The 21,463-nt window shown below is 45.3% G+C and overlaps 1 protein-coding gene across 4 annotated transcripts in view; it reads left to right on the forward strand.

Moving 5' to 3' along the window:
• The window catches only part of LARS2 (leucyl-tRNA synthetase 2, mitochondrial), a 157,495-nt gene that overhangs the window by 106,192 nt on the left and 29,840 nt on the right, over window positions 1–21,463 (forward strand). For all 4 annotated transcript variants that reach the window (XM_041762667.1, XM_041762666.1, XM_041762669.1 and 1 more), the window contains 3 exons: window positions 1,109–1,392; window positions 5,182–5,280; window positions 8,194–8,331. In XM_041762667.1, the coding sequence (XP_041618601.1) occupies window positions 1,109–1,392; window positions 5,182–5,280; window positions 8,194–8,331 (521 nt within the window). The remainder of the gene's footprint in view (window positions 1–1,108; window positions 1,393–5,181; window positions 5,281–8,193; window positions 8,332–21,463) is intronic.

Genomic DNA, 21,463 nt, shown 5'->3' on the forward strand with positions numbered 1-21,463 from the left:
TGATCTCTGTACTATCCCAGGGCTCAGGTGATAAGGAGAACTGCAGAACCAGGGCCAGTTTGTCCATGAGACATGGGGGACACAGTACCTAGGGCTCATGGTACTTTTAGGGGACCCCAAAAAGATGTCTTTTTTTTTTTAAGGTTTTATTTATTTATTCATGAGAGACACAGAGAGAGAAGCACAGACATAGGCAGAGGGAGAAGCAGATTCCCCACAGGGGGGCCTGATGTGGGACTCAATCCCAGGTTCCCAGGATCACGACCTGAGCCAAAGTCAGACACACAGGCAGCCCCGGTGGCGCGGTGGTTTGGCGCCGCCTGCAGCCTGGGGTGTGATCCTGGAGACCCGGGATCCAGTCCCACATCGGGCTCCCTGCATGGAGCCTGCTTCTCCCTCTTTCTCTCCCTCTGCCTGTGTCTCTGCCTCTCTTTCTGTGTCTATGAATAAATAAATAAAATCTTTAAAAAAAAAAAAAAAAAAAAAAAAGTCAGACGCTCAGCCACTGAGCCACCCAGGTGCCCTGCTGGTTTCTTTTAAAATCAGAGGGGAAAAAGTGAACTTTTAGGGTCAAAATAATGTTCATCCTCGACACAGTCATAAGACATAATTTTTAATACTATCCTAAGGAGGGGGATCCCTGGGTGGTGCAGCGGTTTGGCGCCTGCCTTTGGCCCAGGGCGCGATCTTAATACTATCCTAAGGAGGGGGATCCCTGGGTGGCGCAGCGGTTTGGCGCCTGCCTTTGGCCCAGGGCGCGATCCTGGAGACCTGGGATCGAGTCCCACGTCGGGCTCCCGGTGCATGGAGCCTGTTTCTCCCTCTGCCTGTGTCTCTGCCCCTCTCTCTCTCTCTCTCTCTCTCTGTGACTATCATAAATAAATAAAATAAAATAAAATAAAATAAAATAAAATAAAATAAAATAAAATAAAATAAAATAAAAAATACTATCCTAAGGAGGAAAGGGGCCACAGAGGTAAAGGCACCTAAGGGCTTATGAAGTCACAACACTGCCCAGCACAGACTATAGCAGCATGGGGGGTAGGGGGGTGGGTGACAGCTTGTCCTTGTGGAGGGAAGAATAGGCTCTCTGTCCTTTCCCTCACAGTTCACAGGCATGAACCGGCAGGATGCGTTTCTAGCCTTGACGCAGAAAGCCCGGAAGAAGAGAGTAGGTGGAGACGTGACAAGTAACAAACTGAAGGACTGGCTGATCTCACGACAGCGGTACTGGGGCACGCCCATCCCCATGGTGCACTGCCCGGCCTGTGGCCCGGTACCCGTGCCTCTGCAGGATTTGCCCGTCACCTTGCCCCACATCACGTCCTTCACCGGCAAGGGAGGCTCCCCACTGGCTGCGGCTTCAGAGTGGGTGAACTGCTCCTGCCCTAGGTAAGGAACCGCGCCCCCAGCCATGGCCTTGGCTGTGGCCCCCAGCAGCCTGCTGGAGTTTCAGGCTCTCGGTTCCCTTTCTGGCACTTCTGTCAGACTGGAAAGAATACCCTAGGTCTTTCTAGACCTTCGAGAGAAGGGGCTGGAATCTGAGGCCTGGCCCCCAGCATGAGCTCCCTCTCCTCTGTTCTGTGCTGGCAAAAGCAACAGCGTCCATTCACACCTTTACCAGAAATACCTGCCAACCGATGGAAAGCTACACGTTTTCATCCTGGCTTTCTAAAAGACCACTGTCTTCCCTTTCATATTCCAGAGAGCTCCTTGGAGCTGATAGAAAATGTTTTCTCCTTTCTGCCTTAGTTTTCCCACCTAGTAGCTGATGATAGGGGAGGTTTTTTCACAAGTAGCAGAGTGGTAGCTCCAAGGGTGAGTATGCACAGGGGTTTCATTCTGTAAGACACTGAAACATCTTCTCACTTTGGAAGTAGGATTGTATTTTACGGTTAGTTCGCTGGCAAATAGGGTGTTTGTGACACCATACCAGCTGATTAGACAAATAAGTAACCAATCCCAGCTCCAGAATCTTTCTCCTTCCTTCTCTGCCTTACAGATCTTGATGAAGATGTTAAACTAATTTGGTCCTCTGCCGGTACAGAGCTGGGTTATGAGGTTGGCAATCAGGTAACAATCTCACAGCTGCAAGGCCCAAGCTGGGGAGTCAGACAGTAATGGATTCAAGCCCTGGTCCTGCCTCTTAACTAACTATGTGATCTTGGGAGAGTCACATAACTTCTCTGAGTTTCGATTTTCTTATCAGAAACTAATATAACCCCTTCAAAGGGCTACTCAAAAGTACAGAATTAACACCTGTAATCCTCCACAGTGACACCTAACAAATATCTAGTAAATGGAAGCGTTACCACCATCCTTTCAGGTCCTCATCCCTAGGTGGTTTTAAGATCTAAGATGGGACTTGTGGGCAGGAACATAGGGAGCTCTGAGCCTTTTCAGGGTAGAATTGTGGGCTCCAGGAGAAAATAGCACACCCTCTTTATTGATAAGCAGTGACAAAGGGCTTCCCTGCCAGAGACACTGGCCTTCAGCACACCAGCTACAGCAGCCCTGGACCCGTCTGGTGGGGATAAGGCTTCCAACCCTGGCTGCAGATTCCTGGAGGGTGGAGCCCAGACTGTGGTGTTGATGAAGGCCCCCTGGATGATTCTAATGAGCATGCAGGACCATTAGTCATGGAACAGCATGGCAAGCAGGGCAGTAGAGTTCAACAGATGTGGATTCCTTACTCTTGTGCTCCAAGACCTTGGGTAGATTTCTTAATCTCTCTGAATTTTAGTTACTCATCTGCAAAACGGGGACATGAGTAGTATCTACTTCGTAATCTCCAGGGTTCCTAAGGATTAAGTGAGAGAATGCCCGGGAAGCATTTGGCTTAGCGCCTGCACCCACTGTCACTGTTAGTACCATTGGAGCTAATGATGATCATACTGCTGTCACTGTCACCATCACCCATCTGCCCCACTTACCAAGTAGCCTGTGCCACACTAGCTCTTAGTGTCAGGAATAAAACGTGTTGGTTGTCCTCAAGTCGCACGTGACTGTTACAGAGAAAATCATCATGGCGAGCTGTAGCCAGACGTTACTCCTTTGATCATTTGAGCCCTGCATTTTCTTCCTGACTTGGACACCTGCATTGATGGTGAAGGAGAAGAAGTAACCTTTATCTTGTAATCATTTCCCCAAATAGTGCCTGAGTTCTGGTTGATTGCTCTCCACATAAAGAGATGTGGCTTTAATTTAGAGATGCACTGAGATCAGTGTCTTCTAGTAGCCCTGGGTGGTAGGAAACAGGACTCCCTCCCATAAACATCTGCCCCTAGGGACCACCACTGTTCCTGGAGGGAGGCCCCGGTGAGTCCCAGAGCCCCCTCATATCTGGGGCTCCTTTGTCTCTGCTCAGCCACTTCTACTTAATAAGCAGGAGTTTGGGGGGTGGCTGTTCCCTTCGGTACGATTTATAAAGCCAGTATGAACTGCTTCACAGATGCAAGATATAACTGCAGGCCTTCTTTTACTTTTAAATTAAAAGCAAACTCACACCCTTGCACGCAAAATTAGCAGACAATTCATCCTCTCGGGGCTTCTCAGAATCTCCAAGAACCCCCAAGGACTCAGACTGCCAAAAGGGCAGCATTTAGAGGGGTGGTTGGTCCCGCTTCTACACCTCAGAAGGGAGAACCTGGAATGAAAACTGTTCTCCTACTGTACTTCTCATTGCCACAAAGGGCCCATGTTACCTATTAGTAGCTGATGGTTGCTGGCTCGTTGCATCCACTGCTGATCCAGGCCTTGAGGAGTCTTTAGTGGCGCTGGGCCCCTCCTACGCTAAGCTTGGCTAAGGGCATCCTCTCATGGGTTCCTAGAAGTTGTGGGGTTTTTTGCGTCCGGTTTGTGCAGTCCCACAGGCCCATCACACTGGGCACATGCTTCAGAACCAGTTCAGCAGTTGGGTCCTTGAGGAACCTTACTCCTCCCCAGACATCCCCATCCCTAGGATGAGGATCACTTGTTCTTTTCAGCCCCTCACACACCAGCGATCTCTCTTCATTCTGGAACAGTGGTGCTATCTTCACCCTTCTGTGTCCTGTCCTTCAGTGATGGGAACTTCTGATTTGTGGTGTTTGCCAATTTCTATAGTATTGATACTTCCACCAAGGGCTAGTTTCGGCTACAAACTTGACATCACTTGTCACCGAGCTGAGAAGAGGAGCGAACACTTGATTTTCACAAGCTGGTATGAGTTGGCTCCAGCACACCACTGCCATTGGGCCTCCAAGGTGACCTCCCTTCCAAGGTCATCCTGTTGGGTTTCAATTTCTGCACCACCCCCAGTCCTCACAGAGATAGAGAAAACCCAAGTTCATTCCTCAGCACAACATCTATGTTTGGTGTTCAGCTTCTCTTTGCAAATTGATTGGTTTCGCAAGTATCATGAAGTAGGCCTTGGCTGAAGGCAATCTTGACATGCCTAAAATAAAAGTTAACGTGCAAAACAGACACTCCTGGTGATTAGATTTTCAGCCAGGTAGAATTGAGACAAGTGGAGAATAATGCCTTTACTTGTTGAAGATTTAAATTTCTATTTATAAATTTCTTTATTTATTTTGAAGATTTAAATTTCTATTTATAAATTTCTTTATTTTTTTTAAGATTTTTAAAATCTATTTATTGAGAGACACAGAGAGAGACGGGCGGAGATACAGGCAGAGGGAGAAGCAGACTCCATGCAGGGAGCTAGATGTGGGACTTGATCCCAGGACTCCAGGATCACACCTTGGGCCTAAGGTGGTGCTAAACTTCTGAGCCACCCGGGCTGCCCTATAAATTTCTTTAAAACTGTACTCAACCATACAAGGGGAGAGCATCTTCTGAATCACCAGTTCATGATAAGGCATTGTTCTTAAGACCTTCTAAATTGATACTAACCTGTCATAGCTGTCTCAAAAGCTGGTGGAGCACCACATTAAGATTTAAAAACGAGGGATCCCTGGGTGGCGCAGCGGTTTGGCGCCTGCCTTTGGCCCAGGGCGCGATCCTGGAGACCCGGGATCGAATCCCACATCGGGCTCCTGGTGCATGGAGCCTGCTTCTCCCTCCGCCTGTGTCTCTGCCTCTCTCTCTCTCTCTCTGTGACTATCATAAATTAAAAAAAAAAAAAAAAAAATTAAAAAGATTTAAAAACGAACCAATTGATGAGTTTCCTTTATTTCTTAGGTGCAAGGGAGCTGCCAGGAGAGAGACAGACACGATGGATACCTTTGTTGATTCCGCCTGGTACTACTTCCGCTATACTGACCCGCAGAATACTCATAGGTGAAGCACTGCCGAACCCTTTGAATATGCATCAGTCTGGGACCTCCCAAGAAGCTGACGCCAAGATGGAATTGTAGATGCGAGAGATTCACTGGGGGCAGCGCCTGAGAGGATGGGCGGGGGGGAGCAGGAGTTGGTGGGGAGAGGCCTTAGACCACCACCGTGCAAGCCCCACACCCAAAAAATAAGTAGGGACAGGAAGGAGGGATGGGTTGAAGAGCCTCAGACCACAGCACAACTCTGAGAACATCTCAGCCAGGCCAATGGGAAGCCCTGAGCAACACTTGTCCAGTAGAGTCCCAAGTCCAGCAGAAGTATCCCTGTGCTGGTCCTCTCCCTTTTGGGGAGCAGACGCTGGCAGTGGTTCCGAGGCACAACAGCTGGAAGCTGCTAGTCAATTGTGCCCCTTGAAACAGGCCCTCCTAAGGCAGTGTGTCGGATTTTTTTTTTTTTTTAAGATTTTTAATTTATTTGTTCATGAAAGTCACAGAGAGAGAGAGAGAGAGAGAGAGAGAGAGAGAGAGGGGCAGACACACAGGCAGAGGGAGAAGCAGGCTCCATGCAGGAGCCTGACGTGGGACTCGATCCCGGGTCTCCAGCATCACATCCCGGGCGGAAGGCGGCACTAAACCGCTGAGCCACCCGGACTGCCCATGTGTGTTGGATTATTAAGTTCAGTTCTTCACAGCCAAGCAGATCCCAAGTACAAGAAAAATGCAAAAACCAAAGAAGCAAGAAAATGCTGTTGTCCTAGCCTTCTTGGCCCTGTGGTGAACCGCACTGATGGGGCCATAAAGATGTAATGTTGTTTACTTAGCTGATAATAATGATGAGAGGGACGTAGGTAGGGAGCAGGAGGGAGCTAGGAAGCATTGTCTCTTGTCACATACACACAGTCATCTCTAAAACTGATAAATCGATTGTGAGTATAATTGCCAGAAGAGACAGCTACAAGAATTCCGAGTGGCTGAGGGCTGAGTGGGGGCAGTGTTCACAAAGGCAGGGGCTGGGGGCCAGTGTTGAAAGGACAGACCTCTCGGTAAGATCTGAGTTTGCAGCCCTTTGCGGATTTCTCAGACAAAGATAAATAGATGACCTTTGGGGATAAGAGCCATTGGGAGAGGGGATAAAGAGAATGAGCAAAAAAGAAAGCAAATGCCGAGTGCACAAAAACCACAAGCACCGCACTTCCAAGACCTTGCCCGGCTGCTCTTTGCCCACAGGAGAACCATCACTCTCCTAAGTCCACGCATAAAAATGCCCCCTTTTTCTCTCCAGTGGCTGTAAAATAATACATGTCCAGTGAGATGGGCGCTCCTGCCCTCCCCCTGCCAGAGTCGTGCCCTGCAGTACTGCGATTCTGTCATTCCAAGTCCAGGCCATCCGGGAAGGAGGGGACCCGAAGTAAACGGTGGCCTGCAAAGGCAGGGTAATGACCGGAGGCTGCTGTGGCCCCTCCTTCTGACTCTTCCTTCTAGAAAGGGCTACTGGTGCTTTCTGTTCAGTAACAGTTGCTTAGAATGCCAGGGCAGTCAGGCCCTACCTCTCAGAATGCTTCAAAGAAAAATCTTACAGATGATGGAGGCTCTACATCAGTGGTGGATCCTTGACCAGGAGACACTTCTGAGGCCTTCACAGACTCTGATCTGGGAATACCACTTAGCACCTCTTTGCCCTCATAAAATGCGGCTGCTAGTTTTTCAGCACCAGCTCCAGTGCTCCCTAGGCGGGTTCTGGACTAAATCATGGATCTGAGCTACTTTCAACATCTAAATGCACCCCACACTTGTTTTGGGGTTGAGTACCATCACCCTTGACCTCCCTTTTTTTTCTGTCACATGGATTAGTAGTTGGATTTTTCTGAGGAACCATTATTCACAAAGGAAGAAAAAACATTGTTTTAATTTTACCAGAATTCTGGCCCAGAGACCAGAGAAAACCAAGCTGCATTAAGATGCAATATGCGGGGCTGTGGGCCAGGCCTACCTGCTGAGCTGCAGGCTCAGCCAAGTCCAAGGGGGCAATATGGCCTTTACAGTCCTTACAGCCTGAGCCAAGTCCTTGCTGGGGGGAAAAAAAAGTGCCTTGAGGTGTAAGGAAGAGAAGTTACAAATATTTGAAACCATGGAGTACAGATCCTCCAAAGGCAGAGATTGCACGCACACACACACCCCTGCACACTCATAGACTCCTCTCAAGAGTTACAGCCAGAGGTTAGAGGGAAGTGGTGTTTCCTTTACTCCCCAGCATCCATTAAAACCATGGGGTATGAGGAAGCCTTTCCTGTAGAATCTCCATCACTGACGGTATCTATTAGGTGAGAGGGAGAAGACCAGCAATCCTGTGTTAGTTACCCTAACTATGCTCCTTGCATGCAGGAGACCATACACAAAGCTCTTGCTGACTTTATTTTAAGGCTTCTTTTAAAAAGAAGACTGAATTTCTGTTTTAAAGTGAACATTTAGTGGCTGCAGGTTCATCTCCTTTGTAAAGGCCATATTGCCCCCTGTTGGTAAGAACTCTCAAATCCCAATTGCCTAATCATAATAAAAATTAAGATAAAATCCAAATATTCAAGTACACACCTTACAGAAATACCTTTTTCACAGAAATACCTTTTTTTTTTTGCTGCTGTTTTTCCCTTTGTCCTTGTTTTATATGAGAATCGCATTTAAGTCAGTAATGGCTTCCAAGACAGTTTTTACAAATTTCATAATTTAACACTGATCTGATTTTTTTTCTCCCTTATTGTATCAGTTTTTCTCTTATTAGATTTTAAAAAGAAAAATCACTGTTTTTCTCCAACATAATTTGACTCAGGGCATATGCAGATTACAGTAGCTCTGTCTAATTTATGTTGATTGTAGCAAAGCGGGTTTTTAAAAAATGACCTTCTCTCTCTCTCTCTTCCAGCCCTTTTAACACAGCATTGGCAGATTACTGGATGCCTGTGGATTTGTACATCGGAGGGAAGGAACATGCCGTCATGCACTTGTTCTACGCGAGATTCTTTAGTCATTTTTGCCATGATCAAAAAATGGTCAGACACAGGTGAGCATTTATACCACTTTGCAAAAGAATTCAGTTCCACAAATGACAGCTTAAAGCAGGTGTCAGTTCTTCCAGAGCAAACACATGTAGCAGAAGACTTTGGTTTTTCAAATATACTTTAGCCGTCACTGTCAGCCTTAGCCATTTGAAGTACATTTCTGTTACTTCATCCTGGTTCTAGCATGTGATGTTGCAGGCTCGCACTGAGGCTTGCCTTCAGCGCTTGTCTCTTTAGCTGAGTTAAGTGATTGAGATTTTTACTTCTGAGGCAGAGAGAAGCAATTCATAATGTTGTACAGTTTTTTACAGCTTCTCGTTTGAGGTTGTATTTATCATCTGGCTGTCCTGTGCACACTTTTTCTCTAAGCTTGACTGAATCCTGCCTTGATGGAGAACTCTGATAAAAGTAGGTAATGGATTAAGCCAGGGAATCACATTGCAAATCCATCGATAAATGTTTTTCCTTTTGGCCCTATAACCTGTTCCCATTATGGTCACAAAGAGCTCTGTGCGTGCTTTTTTCCCATGAAATATATCATATATATATATATATATATGATGTATTCAATGTCTTATAGATATTTTAAGAATAAAGTGACTATCCCTGTACCCCCTGAGAGCCACCCAGGTGCCCCTCTTTTTTATATCTTGTCTGGCTTTTTCACTTATCACCAGGACAATAATTTGACTCTCTGTTCTGCCATATTGCCAAGAGCATAATTCCTGGGATTGTTTTTTCAATTGTTGTTGTTTTGTTTTTTGTTTCTTAAATTCAGCATCCCTTAGAATTTAAGTTTAAGAAAGAATATTACCAGTCCCTTAGAATATATCCAGGGTCCTCTGTCCATCTCCCTACCCCCTGTCCCTCCTCAGCCAACCCCTATCCTGAAATCGTGACTCTTAATTTCCTTTATAAATTTATCGCCTCTCTGGGGACACCTGGGTGGCTCAGTCAGTTAAGCATCTGCCTTCAGCCCAGGTCATGATCTCGGGGTCTTGGGAAAGAGCTCCACATTGGGCTCCCTGGTCAGTGGGGAGCCTACTTCTCCCTCCCCTCTGCTGCTCCTCCTGCTTGTGCATGCTTTCTCTCACTCTCTGTCAAATAAATAAATAAATAAATAAATAAATAAATAAATAAAATCTTTAAAAAAAAAAAAACAAACTCAAGGTCGTGAGTTCAAACCCTGCATTGGGCTTCATGCTGCACATAAAGCCTACTTAAAAAACAAACAAAGCAAAGCAAAAAAAAACCCTATGCTTGGATCAACAGAGATGAGGGTTCCCGTCCCCACACATCTTTATCACGTCAGTGTTGGTTATATAGTAAATCATTTTGTGGGTTATGTTTGAATAAAAAGACAATGCTCACATGATGATATTTAGTGTGTTTTTAATATATGTAGGGACCTCGGTGTTTTCTCTTACATTAAATCCCTATTTGCGTCCTTTACCCTTCTTTTCTGAGTTGTCTTACATTGATTATAGGAATTTTTTTTTTTAAGTAGGCTGCAAACCCAGCGTGGGGCCCAATGCAAGGCTTAAACTCATGACCCTGAGATCAAGAGTCAGATGCTTTACTGACTGAGCCACACATGTACCTCTTGATTGTAGGAATTTTTAAATTTCTATTCTAAATGCTAATCCTTTTCCAGCTATATGTATTGCAAGTATTTTTCCCAGATCTTAGTTTCTCTTATTTTATGGTGTACTTTGGTGAACAGAAACTCTTAATGCAGTAAATTTTAATAATCTTTTCCTTTATGGCTATTGCTTGTAGTGTCTCAGTACCGTTAATGGACCAGTCCGTGCATTTCCTCATTGATCTTTAGTGCTCTCTCCATTGTAGTCAGGTTTTCGTATATATGCAAGGGCCCCATTATCGGACCTTTATTCTGTCTGTTGGTCTCTTTGCTTTTTGCTATGCTAGTCAATTACTGGCTTTATTTCATTTTTATAAGTTCCAGGTCATCTTTCTACTTTGTTCTTTTTCTTTAGGAGTATCTTGGCTGTAATTGGACCTTTGTCCTTCCATATGAATTTCAGATTCACCAAGTCATTCCACAAAAATATCTTATTGGGAGTTTAATTGGGATTGCATTAAATCTCCATATTTACTGATATCTTCTCTCACTCTTCTTATTTTGTGTCTCGGACCTTAACGTCTGAAATTATTTCCTCTTAAAGTTTGTTTGTTTGTTTGTTTGTTTATTTATTTTTAAGTAATCTCTACACCCATGACCCCAAGATCAAGAGTTGCACACTCTTTGAATTGAGCCAGCCAGGTGCCCCTGAAATTATTTCCTCCTTATCTGAAATATTTATTTTATAATGTTTCTTGCTGTCTTTAGTGAAGATACATCTGCTAGCTCTTATTTATTTCAACTTCATTTCTTAGTTTGTTTACCGGTTCAATGACACATTTAAAACAATTCTTTAAAAAAAAAAAAAAAAAGATTTTATTCATGAGAGACACAGAGAGAAAGGCAGAGACGTAGGCAGAGGGAGAAGCAGGCTCTATGCAGGGAGCCCAATCCAGGACTTGATCCCAGGACTCTGGGATCACGACCTGAGTCGAAGGCAGATGCTCAACCACTGAGCCACTCAGGTGCCCCTCTTTTTTATATCTTCTTTAGCTTTTTCACTTATTACCAGGATAATTTAGACTCTCTGGTCTGCCATATTGCCAGGAGCATAATTCCTGGGATTCTTTTTTCAGTTGTTGTGTTTTGGTTTTTGTTTCTTAAATTCAGCATCCCTTAGGCTATTTTTTAATATTTTATTTTTTTATTTGAGAGAGAGAGAGCACGAGCAGGAGAGGAGCAGAGTGAGAGGAAGCAGCAGACACCCCACAGAGCAGGGAACCCAATGTGGGGCTCGATCCCAGGATCCTAAGATCATGACCAGAGCTGGTTAGACGCATAACTGACTGATCACCCAGGTGCCCCTCCCTAGACTATTTATTAATTGCAGAGAAAAAGAAGGGAAAAAATATCTAATGATCTCCTTGTTCAGATAACCCATGTTAATGATTAAGAAACATAAAACAAGAAAAAAGCAATACACGTCTAAGATTAAGATTGATTTTTAGCTCCACAGAAAGCAAACATTGAAATCTCGCTCCACCCTCTACCCTTCTCTTCAACCTGTTAACAATTTCTTTTGTTTTCTTCCAGAAGAAATTTGCATTATCTCCATATTTCTATGAACATACTCATTTTTAAAATGTCACATATATTACATATATGCCTTTTGCCTTTTTGATTGAGTAATATATCTTAGTGATCTTTCTGCATCGTCCTGTAAAAATCCCCCATTCTTAAAATTTATGCATAGTATTCCATTGCATGGATATACCATAATATATGTAAACACCTAGTTTTCCAGCAGCTATTGCCAAAAAGAAAAAAAGCCAGGTGGCTTTTGGCATCTATGTTCTTGGCCAGTATTTGGGATCATATCTGTAGGTTCAGGTCCTGACAGTGGGGGATGCTGGGTCAAAGGATATATGTTTTTAAAATTTTGATAAAGAATGTATTACTTTTATTTAAAAAAATTTTTTTTAAGATTTACTTATTTTAGAGAGAGTGCACATACATGAGTGGGGGTAGGGGCAGGGGGAGAGAAACTTCAAGCAGACTCCCTGCTGAGCATAGAGCCTGACATGGGGCTCAGTCCCAGAACCCATGATCAGGTCATGACCTGAGCCAAAATGATGAGTCAGACACTCAATTGGCTGAGCCACCCAGGCGTCCCTAAAAAACACATTACTTTTAAAATCTATTACTTTAAAATCTGGTAATGCAGGGGCACCTGGGTGGCTCAGCGGTTGAGCATCTGCCTTGAGCTCAGATCGTGATACCAGGGTCCTAGGATCAAGTACTGCATCAGGCTCCCCACAGGGAGCTGCTTCTCCCTCTGCCTATGTCTCTGCCTCTCCCTCTGTGTCTTTCATGAGTAAATAAATAAAATCTTTTAAAAAAAAATCTGTAACACAGACTGTAATCTAGTTTTGGTAAAATGAAGCACATTGAAAGCCCCCTCCCTTCACGTCACCCTCAGAGCTGCTCCCCCCCATCCCATTCTGTGCTCGCACACAGGGATTAAAGGTCTCCTGTAGAGAAAATGCTTTTAGTTTATAAATTAAATGCTTAAAATAATTTTCATTAGTCCCAGAGCCCTTCATGTGTAAAAATAAACTGGTCCACATCAAAAGAACAATGAACACGTTAGCAGCATTAATCTTCAGTCAAAATGTTTGTGTCCTGGGTCAGAGAATTTGCCATCGTTCCTTGCATTTCTTGTCTGTGGAAACTTATTTACCTCACCAGATAAAAATACCCCCGGGGGATGAGAATTATGTCTTGTTGCTGTGACAGTATTGTGGACATCATACATTCTCAGTGAATATTTGTTTAAGTAAATCGAGTGTAACCTCTTGATATAAACAGATAAAAGTTTTATGTTTTTCATAGCCCACCTGGCCGGCTTTGGTAGAGTGTGTGGCTCTTGATCTTGTGGTCATGAGTTCAAGCCCCATATTGGGTGTGGAGCCTACTTTTAAAAAAAGTTTATATTTTTCAAAGGAACCGTCCTCCTTGGGATAGAGAGAAAATATAACACGAGGAATGTTTCCTTCTTACGTAGGTCTAGAAACAAAGATCATAAATGATTTCTGGCTCCTGGACACATTTCTCCAGCTTCAAAACAGTTATTTGTAGGAGCAATGAACGAACCAATAAATGATCCATTGGCTAGCTATTTCAAAGTATAAGACAAGGTCTGGCTGCTTTTGTGACTCCTGTATAGTGGTTTTATTTTTTTTTTTTTAAGATTTTATTTATTTATTCATGAGAGGCAGAGAGAGAGAGAGAGAGAGAGAGAGAGGCAGACACACAGGCAGAGGGAGAAGCAGGCTCCATGCAGGGAACCTGACGTGGGATTTGATCCTGGGACTCCAGGATCATGCCCTGGGCCAAAGGCAGACGCTCAACCGCTGAGCCACCCAGGCGTCCCTGTATAGTGGTTTTAAAACTATATTCAAGGGATCCCTGGGTGGCGCAGCGGTTTGGCGCCTGCCTTTGGCCCAGGGCGCGATCCTGGAGACCCGGGATCGAATCCCACGTCGGGCTCCCGGTGCATGGAGCCTGCTTCTCCCTCTGCCTGTGTCTCTGCCTCTCTCTCTCTCTGACTATCATAAATAAACAAAAATTAAAAAAATAAATAAATAAAAAAATAAAAAATAAAAATAAAACTATATTCAAGGAGAAAAAAAAGTTGGCAGCAAATTTCTGATGTCATTTTAAAATATGGTTTTGGGTATGGTTTTGTATCTACTTAAATGAATCTTTAATTTGCAGAGCTTCCAGATACGCCTGGAACATGCTTTACCAACAACCTCAAGGGACAGCTCTAGCGTGTGAATTGAAATATATCTGTGCGGTATTTTGTGTGCATCTTTAAAAACTCTTTGCAAGATAATAAGATTCCACCCCATTCCCTCCCAGCCCCCCACCAAAAAAGAGAGAGTTATTTTAAGTACTGAAAATGTACTTATTTTAAGTACTGAAACTGAACCTTGAAGAAGGTTCAGAAACTCCTCTCTGTGCCTCAGCACAGTTGTCAGGGTCCACTCTCATGAGGTCACATCAGGACAAGGACAGCCTCTGGAAATGGTCTCTGAGCACGCCCTTCCCAGCAGAGCTGTCCTAGTAAACCAGTCAGCCACAAAGGCACTGACAGTCGCCCACTTTCTGCACTAACTCAGAATTCTCCAGTCAAGATTTTTAAAGGCCTTACAACAACTTTTTCAAGCTGGCCTACGAGGAAAAATTGAGGCCTGTCAACCACATGTGTACTTATTTGTCTTTCTTAGCTGTTTTTGCCAGCACATGTCTAAATCAGAATTTTATGTCTATTTCTGTAACTGCTTTTGGGTAGCATTGTCCTTACGGGAGGGATTTGGGGCTACAGACACTCCCTTCTGTTTTCATTTCTCAACCTCTTGGCCACCATGTTAGGCAGTAGCTCTAGCCTGGGAGCCTGAGGCCTGTGTCCCATGTTCATGTGGGCCCCTGCTTTGCTCTGGACAGGTAACCCCTTTGGCTCTCAGGAGCCTCATATGTCAGCAATTCAATCATCTCTGAGTGCTGGACTCACTATGTAATTCTAGTAAATTTCATCAAGTATAAACTACAGGGGTTTGTGCAGATCTAATCCTCTTTTCTGTTTTCTTTTTTTTTTTTTTTTTTTAAGATTATGTTTATTCATGAGAGAGGCAGAGACAGAGGCAGAGGGAGAAGCAGGCTCCCTGTGGGGAGCCCAATGCAAGACTCCATCCCAGGACCCCGGGGTCACAACCTGAGCCAAGGGCAGATGCTCAACCACTGAGCCACCCAGGCGTCCCCCTCTCCTGTTTTCTAAGTGAGTCCTGGCCCTCTTTCACACTTATGCACTTAGCTTAGGTCTGTACTTTGAGCTTTCCGTAGGTCTCCTAACCAGCTACAAGAAGTTGGTCTTAGGGTTGGGAGTGCCAGCACACAGTATAGTACAGTGCAGTTGTGTGTCGGCAATACCAGGTTAATGATCAAGCCAGAATTCATGTCAGCAGGAAATTTGCAAAGAAGATATAGTCAAATGACCAAGAAGCATACCCTGCAATGTTTCCCTAACTGGTAGTCTAAGAAATACAAATTAAATGGCAGTAAGGTACCATTTTACACATAGTGAAGAGGCTGAGATGAACAGCGTCTCATATACTGCAGGAAGGCTGTTTGAATAGTGAGAGCCTTAAAAACATTCACGCTTCTGGACACACTAATTGTACTGCTAGAAATTGAGCCTAAGGATATAATCAGAAATGCAAACTTATGCACCAAACTGTTCTTGTGTTATTTCAAGTAGCTAAAAGTTTGGATACAACCTAAATGCCCTGAAAGTTTGAGAAAGAGAAAATAAAGTCTAACCCTTCTATATGAAAGCCTCTTGGTTATACAGACTGTTTAATAATATAAGGAAATGCATCTGACATGCTTAGAACTGAAAAAAAAATCAAGATACAAAATTATAGATGCAATTTGGTTACCTCTGCCTTTAAACATATGTTCACATATATGCACATGACACAAAGCAAGAGAAAAAGCTAGGAAAAATTATGCCAGCATGTTCACACTAGTTTTCTCTGGATGATGAACTAATCGATGATTTTATTATTTTTTTCATGCACTCCTGACTTTTTTCCCAGATTTTTTACAACAATTATATAACTTCACAATAGAAAAAAAAAACAGTCCTTTACAGTCTATGGTCAGAAGCAGAGAAATAGGCGGAGCCTTCCAGTTTGATTCTGAGCAAGGGGAACACAACAGCTTTGGCAGGACATCAGCCCTGGATCGAGGGCACAGGGATGGGAGCTGCTGGGGACCTCTGCAGTGAGGGATGTGTTGCAGCTCATCTCCACTGAACTGCAATTCAGGAAGCCTTTTCTCTCCCTCCGTGAGAGACAGCGGTAAACTTGGGCGTCATGTCAGCTTTTGTTGTTGCTATTAATACAGCTCTGGGGAGACACGAAATGCCCTGAACTGATGCTCTCCCCACAGTTTCTACTGACAGAGAGCAGCCGCGCCCTGCTGACCACTGAAAGCTCCCATCCTTTTTCTCTCATCACACCAGAAACGAGCTTTGGGAGGAAGGGAAGAGAAGGGAAGCTTTACTTGGTTCTCACCCTATTAATTGGGCTCCTCCCATGCTGCTGGCTGGCTGCTAAGAAATAGAAACGGTGGTATTTTAAGAATGAGCCATGGCTTAATACTTAGAAACCAGCTGATTATGTGAGCATGATGGCTCCCGGCCCAGGACAGGGAAACAGAGGAAGTTCATGAACTTAGTCTGAAAAGTCCACGTTAGAGACTTATTTTCAGAAATTCAGGGCTTTCTGTTCTCTTCTTTCCAGATCTATGTGGGAGCCACCTGAGCAGGTCAGGACAGTGGGCAGCAGGCTCTCTAGGACCTCATAAGTAGGTAAAATGTCATCTGCAGTGACCAGTTAGTGCTCTGATAAATCCTGAGCTTCCTTTAGCCACATCCCGGTTTGTACCTTACTTGTATAGCAGTGATTTGTCATAAGGGCACTTAAAATACCCTCTCATTCTACACTCTGAAATTCTTTGTTTATCCTAATGATTACTGACCCTGCTCACCCTGCCCTGCCTCTTGCCCTCCCTTCCTCCCTCTCTTCTTTTCTTCCTTCTGTGGTGGGACAGAGGTGTCTTTCTGTGACCAGCAGGTATCAATTGTTGGATTTTCTGAATTAGGGCCACACAGACTGTCCAGGCAGTACTGAAGAGGGCATCACACTCCCTCATTCTGCTGCCAAGTGAAAGCAGACTCACCCCACCTCTAAAACTGAGCCAGAGCAGAGAGCACAGCTTTGCACCCACCCCAGGGAAACCAGCTAATCCCCTGCAGGCAGGGGCCCCGTATAATGCCCCCCCACACACACACACACACACAGAACTATGATGCTTCCAGGGCAGGAGGGGTTTGGCAGTGGTTTCAGATTCTTCACTTCCTTCTAAAGCCCTCTGCTACACCTGGTCACTATGATGACTGCATACCTCAGTTGCTTTTGCAAGTTTGTTCCCAGTGCCATTTGTTGAGATGAATGGACAAATAGGGAATATGTTCCACTGGGTTTTTGTTTGTTTGTTTGTTTGTTTTTTGAAGATTTTATTTACTTAAGAGTGAGAGAGAGCAAGAGAAAGAGGACAAGCAGGGGGAGGTGCAGAGGGAGCAGCAGATGCTTAACTGAGCTGCCTGGGCACCCCTCACTGGTTGTGATTCTTAGTAATGAACCTGGCATTGGTGTGATCTCTGCTCCAGCAAGACTGGGTTCCAGGCTCAGCAGGACCCTTGATGTCCCCCTGGCCCTCATGCCTGTGCACCTTGCACCTCCACGTCACACTAGTGCCTCCTCCCTATGGTGTAGATGTCTCAGATCACCCATTCTGCTGGAAGCCCTCTAACGGCAGAACGCTTGATACCCAGCTGTTGCTCCTGTGCGTGTGGAATGTGCTCACAGGTGCAATTCATTCCAAGCTAAACTACTTGTGGGTGTGTGTGACCAGCTTCAGCCTCAAGAATGAGAACCAGATTCCCAGAGTCCTGTGGATCATTTGCTGGAGCACTGCACGATTGTGGGGGAAGGGGTGGTTTGCACCCCTCCCACCATTGAAATCCGGTGTGAACAGTCTCGGGGCCCTCTCCCACGCTCGTGCCCTTGCTCCTTCCTGCAGTCAGACTTCCTGCGACCTTGAGTGGGCAGGGTCTGAAATCTCACTGTGCCTCTCCCTGCAGAAAATTCATGGCCCCAACTGGAACCCGAGACATCCCGTGCCTACCCGTCATCCACCTCTCTTCCTTCATCTCTCGTCCCCACTCTGTCGCTGGCAGGTTTATTTCTTCCCTCATAGACACAAAGTTCATTGAGTTGAAACCAATGAACGAGTGTTGAGCATTCACTGTGAACCAGGCTTTAGGAGGAGACTCACAGGAGGGCAATAGAGAGGGAACTCACATGAGAACACATTAATATTTCATAGCTCCCAAGTACAGGTACCACACTGCACACACCAACAACGAGCAGTTCTGGGGGCAGCCTCCAAGGTGCACTGACCCCTGGGATCCCTCCCTGGGAGAAGGTAAGAAATGGTGTTTGTTTTTATTCATGAGAGAAAGAAAGAGAGAGGCAGAAACAGAAGCAGGCTCCCCGCAGAGAGCAAGCTGCAGGATTCAGACTCAATCCCAGGACTCCAGGATCATGACCTGAGCCAAAGGCAGATGCTCAATCACTGAGCCACTCAGGTGCTCTAGAAGTGGCTTTGAAATAGGCAGAATTGAGACACCTGGTTGGCTCAATAGTTGAGCATTTGCCTTTGGCTCAGGTTGTGATCCCGGAGTCCTGGGATCAAGTCCCTCGTCGGGCTCCCTGTAGGGAGCCTGCTTCTCTCTCTGCCTATCTTTGCTTCTCTCTCTGTGTGTCTCTCATGAATAAATAAATAAAATCTTTAAAGAAAAAAAAAGGAAAGAAAGAAATAGGCAGAACTGATCAAGGGCATCAGCAGCTGGGCTAGCCGTGTCTGCCATGGGGAGGTAAGGCCTTCAAAAGGCTGGAGTTGTGAAAATTCAATCAAGTCCTACCCCTAGGATTTGTATACTTTTCAATATGCGTGCTGCACTTCATTTCACAGTTTACTTTTTTTTTTTTTTTTTTTTTTTTTTCACAGTTTACTTTAAAGGGAAAAAAAGAGGGAGAAGAATTGTAAGCCATGAGGTCTGAGCGCAGCAGCGTCAGGCAGGATGACTGGGATTAGGGGGCAGATGCTGGCAGGTGTAGTGCCGTCCACTCCCAGAAGGTGGCAGCATCGACCCGCTTGAGAAACTGCAGGACCCAGGACAGGATTCCTGCTTTCTTCCCCTGAGGTCCCCGCCTTGGGGGGCCGAAAGCTACAGATATACAGATATTCATCATACTACTCATCTTTATTTTGGGGATCCAGATTATTCCCTCATTCATTCCATACTGGTCTTATATTTCTCGTGACCCAAGCCATGTACATAGAGTGAGAGAGGAAAGGAAAAATCTCAGAAACTAGTGCAGACAGTAACAAGTTCATCCAGCTGGCACAGGGCACAGCAAGGAGAAGGTGGCAGTCTGGGTTTGTGAGCATTGTTTTTTTTTTCCATCAAGCTGCGGCACGTAAAATTATCTGAGGGAGATTCTGATCTAAAAGATGAATTTGTGCACCCTGAGTGTGTGGCCAGATCATGCCTTTGAGCCTGCTGATGCTCAGCAAAGGCACCACTGGGACTTGGGTGAGGGGAGGGTGCCCTTCCTTGTAGAATACTGGCTCAATTTGCTTTGTGCTTTTGAATGTATTTGTGTCCAGTCTCTTCCTTTACCTGCCCGATAAAAAGTAGCCATATGATTTTTTATTAAGATTTTATTTACTTTAAAAAAAAAGATTTTATTTACTTATGAGAGATACAGAGAGAGAGGCAGAGACACAGGCAGAGGGAGAAGCAGGCTCCCTGCAGGGAACCCGATGTGGGACTCGATCCCCGGACCCCAGGATCATGCCCTGCACCTAAGACAGACACTCAACCACTGAGCCCCCCAGGCATCCCTAGCCATATGATTTTCTTATCTTGTTTTAAAACTGTTGTCGTATAGAACATGTGTGGGGGTTAAAATCCAGATGCCACCTTAAGTTGCCTGGAAGGGAGAGATGACTACAGGAGCTAGCAACAGCAACTGCCCCGTGTCGTCCTCCTTCCATCCCGCTGTCCTCCTGTAGGTATCTGTTTGTGCATATTTGTGCATTCATTCATCCCTCTGGGTTTTGGACAATTTTTTTGAGCCTGTCGTTGAGCGTTGTGCACAGCACTAAGAGCTGGGACAGAGGGAAGAATAAGAGAATAGTCCTCACCAAGGAGGGGTCAAGGTAGGCTGGGTACTGGTCTTCACATAGTAGTCACAACACCACCTGGTCACACTCATCATGGCAGCATGTGCTGGACACTGCAGGACACAAGGGAGGGCATGGAGATGTGTACAGGGGACTGAGCTGGCCACCCAGAAAAGGGAATGCCCGAGTCTGGTGGTGAGTGCTGAGTTCAGGTCTCCCCAGGGAGCCTAGGCATTTGATCCTGTGGAGCACAGCACCTGCTGGGAACAGCCAAGTGCGCATATGACCTCGGTGAGGAGCAGGGTGTTTAAGTGTCAGAGACACTGGGAAGGTCAACAGGGGCTGATGGTAGAGAAAACCAAGAGCTCTAAAAAAAAAAAAAAAAGAAAGAAAAAAAAAAAAGAAAACCAAGAGCTCTGCCCGTGGAGGGACAGTTCTCTGAGCTTCCTGAGGAAAATGCAGCCCCTGCTCCCTGGGCATCCAGACCCCCACCTGCCCTGGAGAAAGCCTGTGTGGTCTGAGGACACCTGCTCCTCATGCTGTTGGTGCAGGTGTTCCTGAAAAGAGGGGAGGACCACAGACACCGTGCCTCCCCCTTCTAGGTGCTGCTGGATTCAAATACATAAGATCCATCCGAGCACATTTGGTTGTTAAATAACCTTCCATGTTTTCCTGTGTAAAAGACTAGCATTTTGGAATCCCTGGGTGGCTCAGCGGTTGAGCACCTGCCTTCAGCCCAGGGCCTGATCCTGGAGACCAGGGATCGAGTCCCACGTCGGGCTCCCTGCATGGAGCCTGCTTCTCCCTCCTCCTGTGTCTCTGCCTCTCTCTCTCTCTCTCTTTCTCTCTCTCTCTCTCTCTCTGTGTCTCTCATGAATAAATAAATAAAATCTTTTTTAAAAAAATAAAAATAAAAGACTAGCATTTTCTAGGAATCTTGTTGGCACATGAACAGTGGCACAGGAGGAAGTCAGTCTGCCAGACAGGACTTTGCCGATGGAATGTCATGGGGGAAGCGGGACAAAGGCAGTCGTGTGACTCAAAAGAATTTATTATTAGGATGGATTTTAGGGCATGCACAATGACGTCAATGACTTCTGTGCACACATGCATGTGGCATTTCTCCCAAATTAACATGGTAGCGTACCGATGGCCCCCGAGACGGTAGAGAAAAACATTGAGTAATTTGAACAAGTCTCAAAAATGTGTGTTACATTTCTACTGGAATGTTAAATATATTGGGTCTCCTCCACCTTAGAGAATACCTCAGCACCACCACCACCACCACCTCTGCACATACATATACACACATACTAAGATTTTAAGATATGCAGGCTAGGAGTCTTTTTTTCTAGCTGACCTTCATCTCTTTCCCAATTAACTCTTTGTTCCACGCTATGCTCAGAATCCACTAGAAAGTTTCTCATACTACATCTGTCCACACGGCCAATTGATGAGGGCCACGTGGGTACAAATCAGGGGCCTGCCAGTGGCCTTGCTGGGCATCCCAGTTCATCTAAATCCGACTACCTCTCGTGAGAAACAAGGATCCTGTCAGGTTAGCCAAGCCAGCTTCCTCCCTCCATCACCACAGCCCCCCTTTGGCCTGCTGGGCCTCTGAGGTATTTGGTTTTTTGAACCTCTACATAAGAGCCACCTTGAGTAAATGA

The sequence above is a fragment of the Vulpes lagopus genome, chromosome 7 (genome assembly GCF_018345385.1).
Source record: "Vulpes lagopus strain Blue_001 chromosome 7, ASM1834538v1, whole genome shotgun sequence".
Classification (NCBI taxonomy): domain Eukaryota; kingdom Metazoa; phylum Chordata; class Mammalia; order Carnivora; family Canidae; genus Vulpes; species Vulpes lagopus.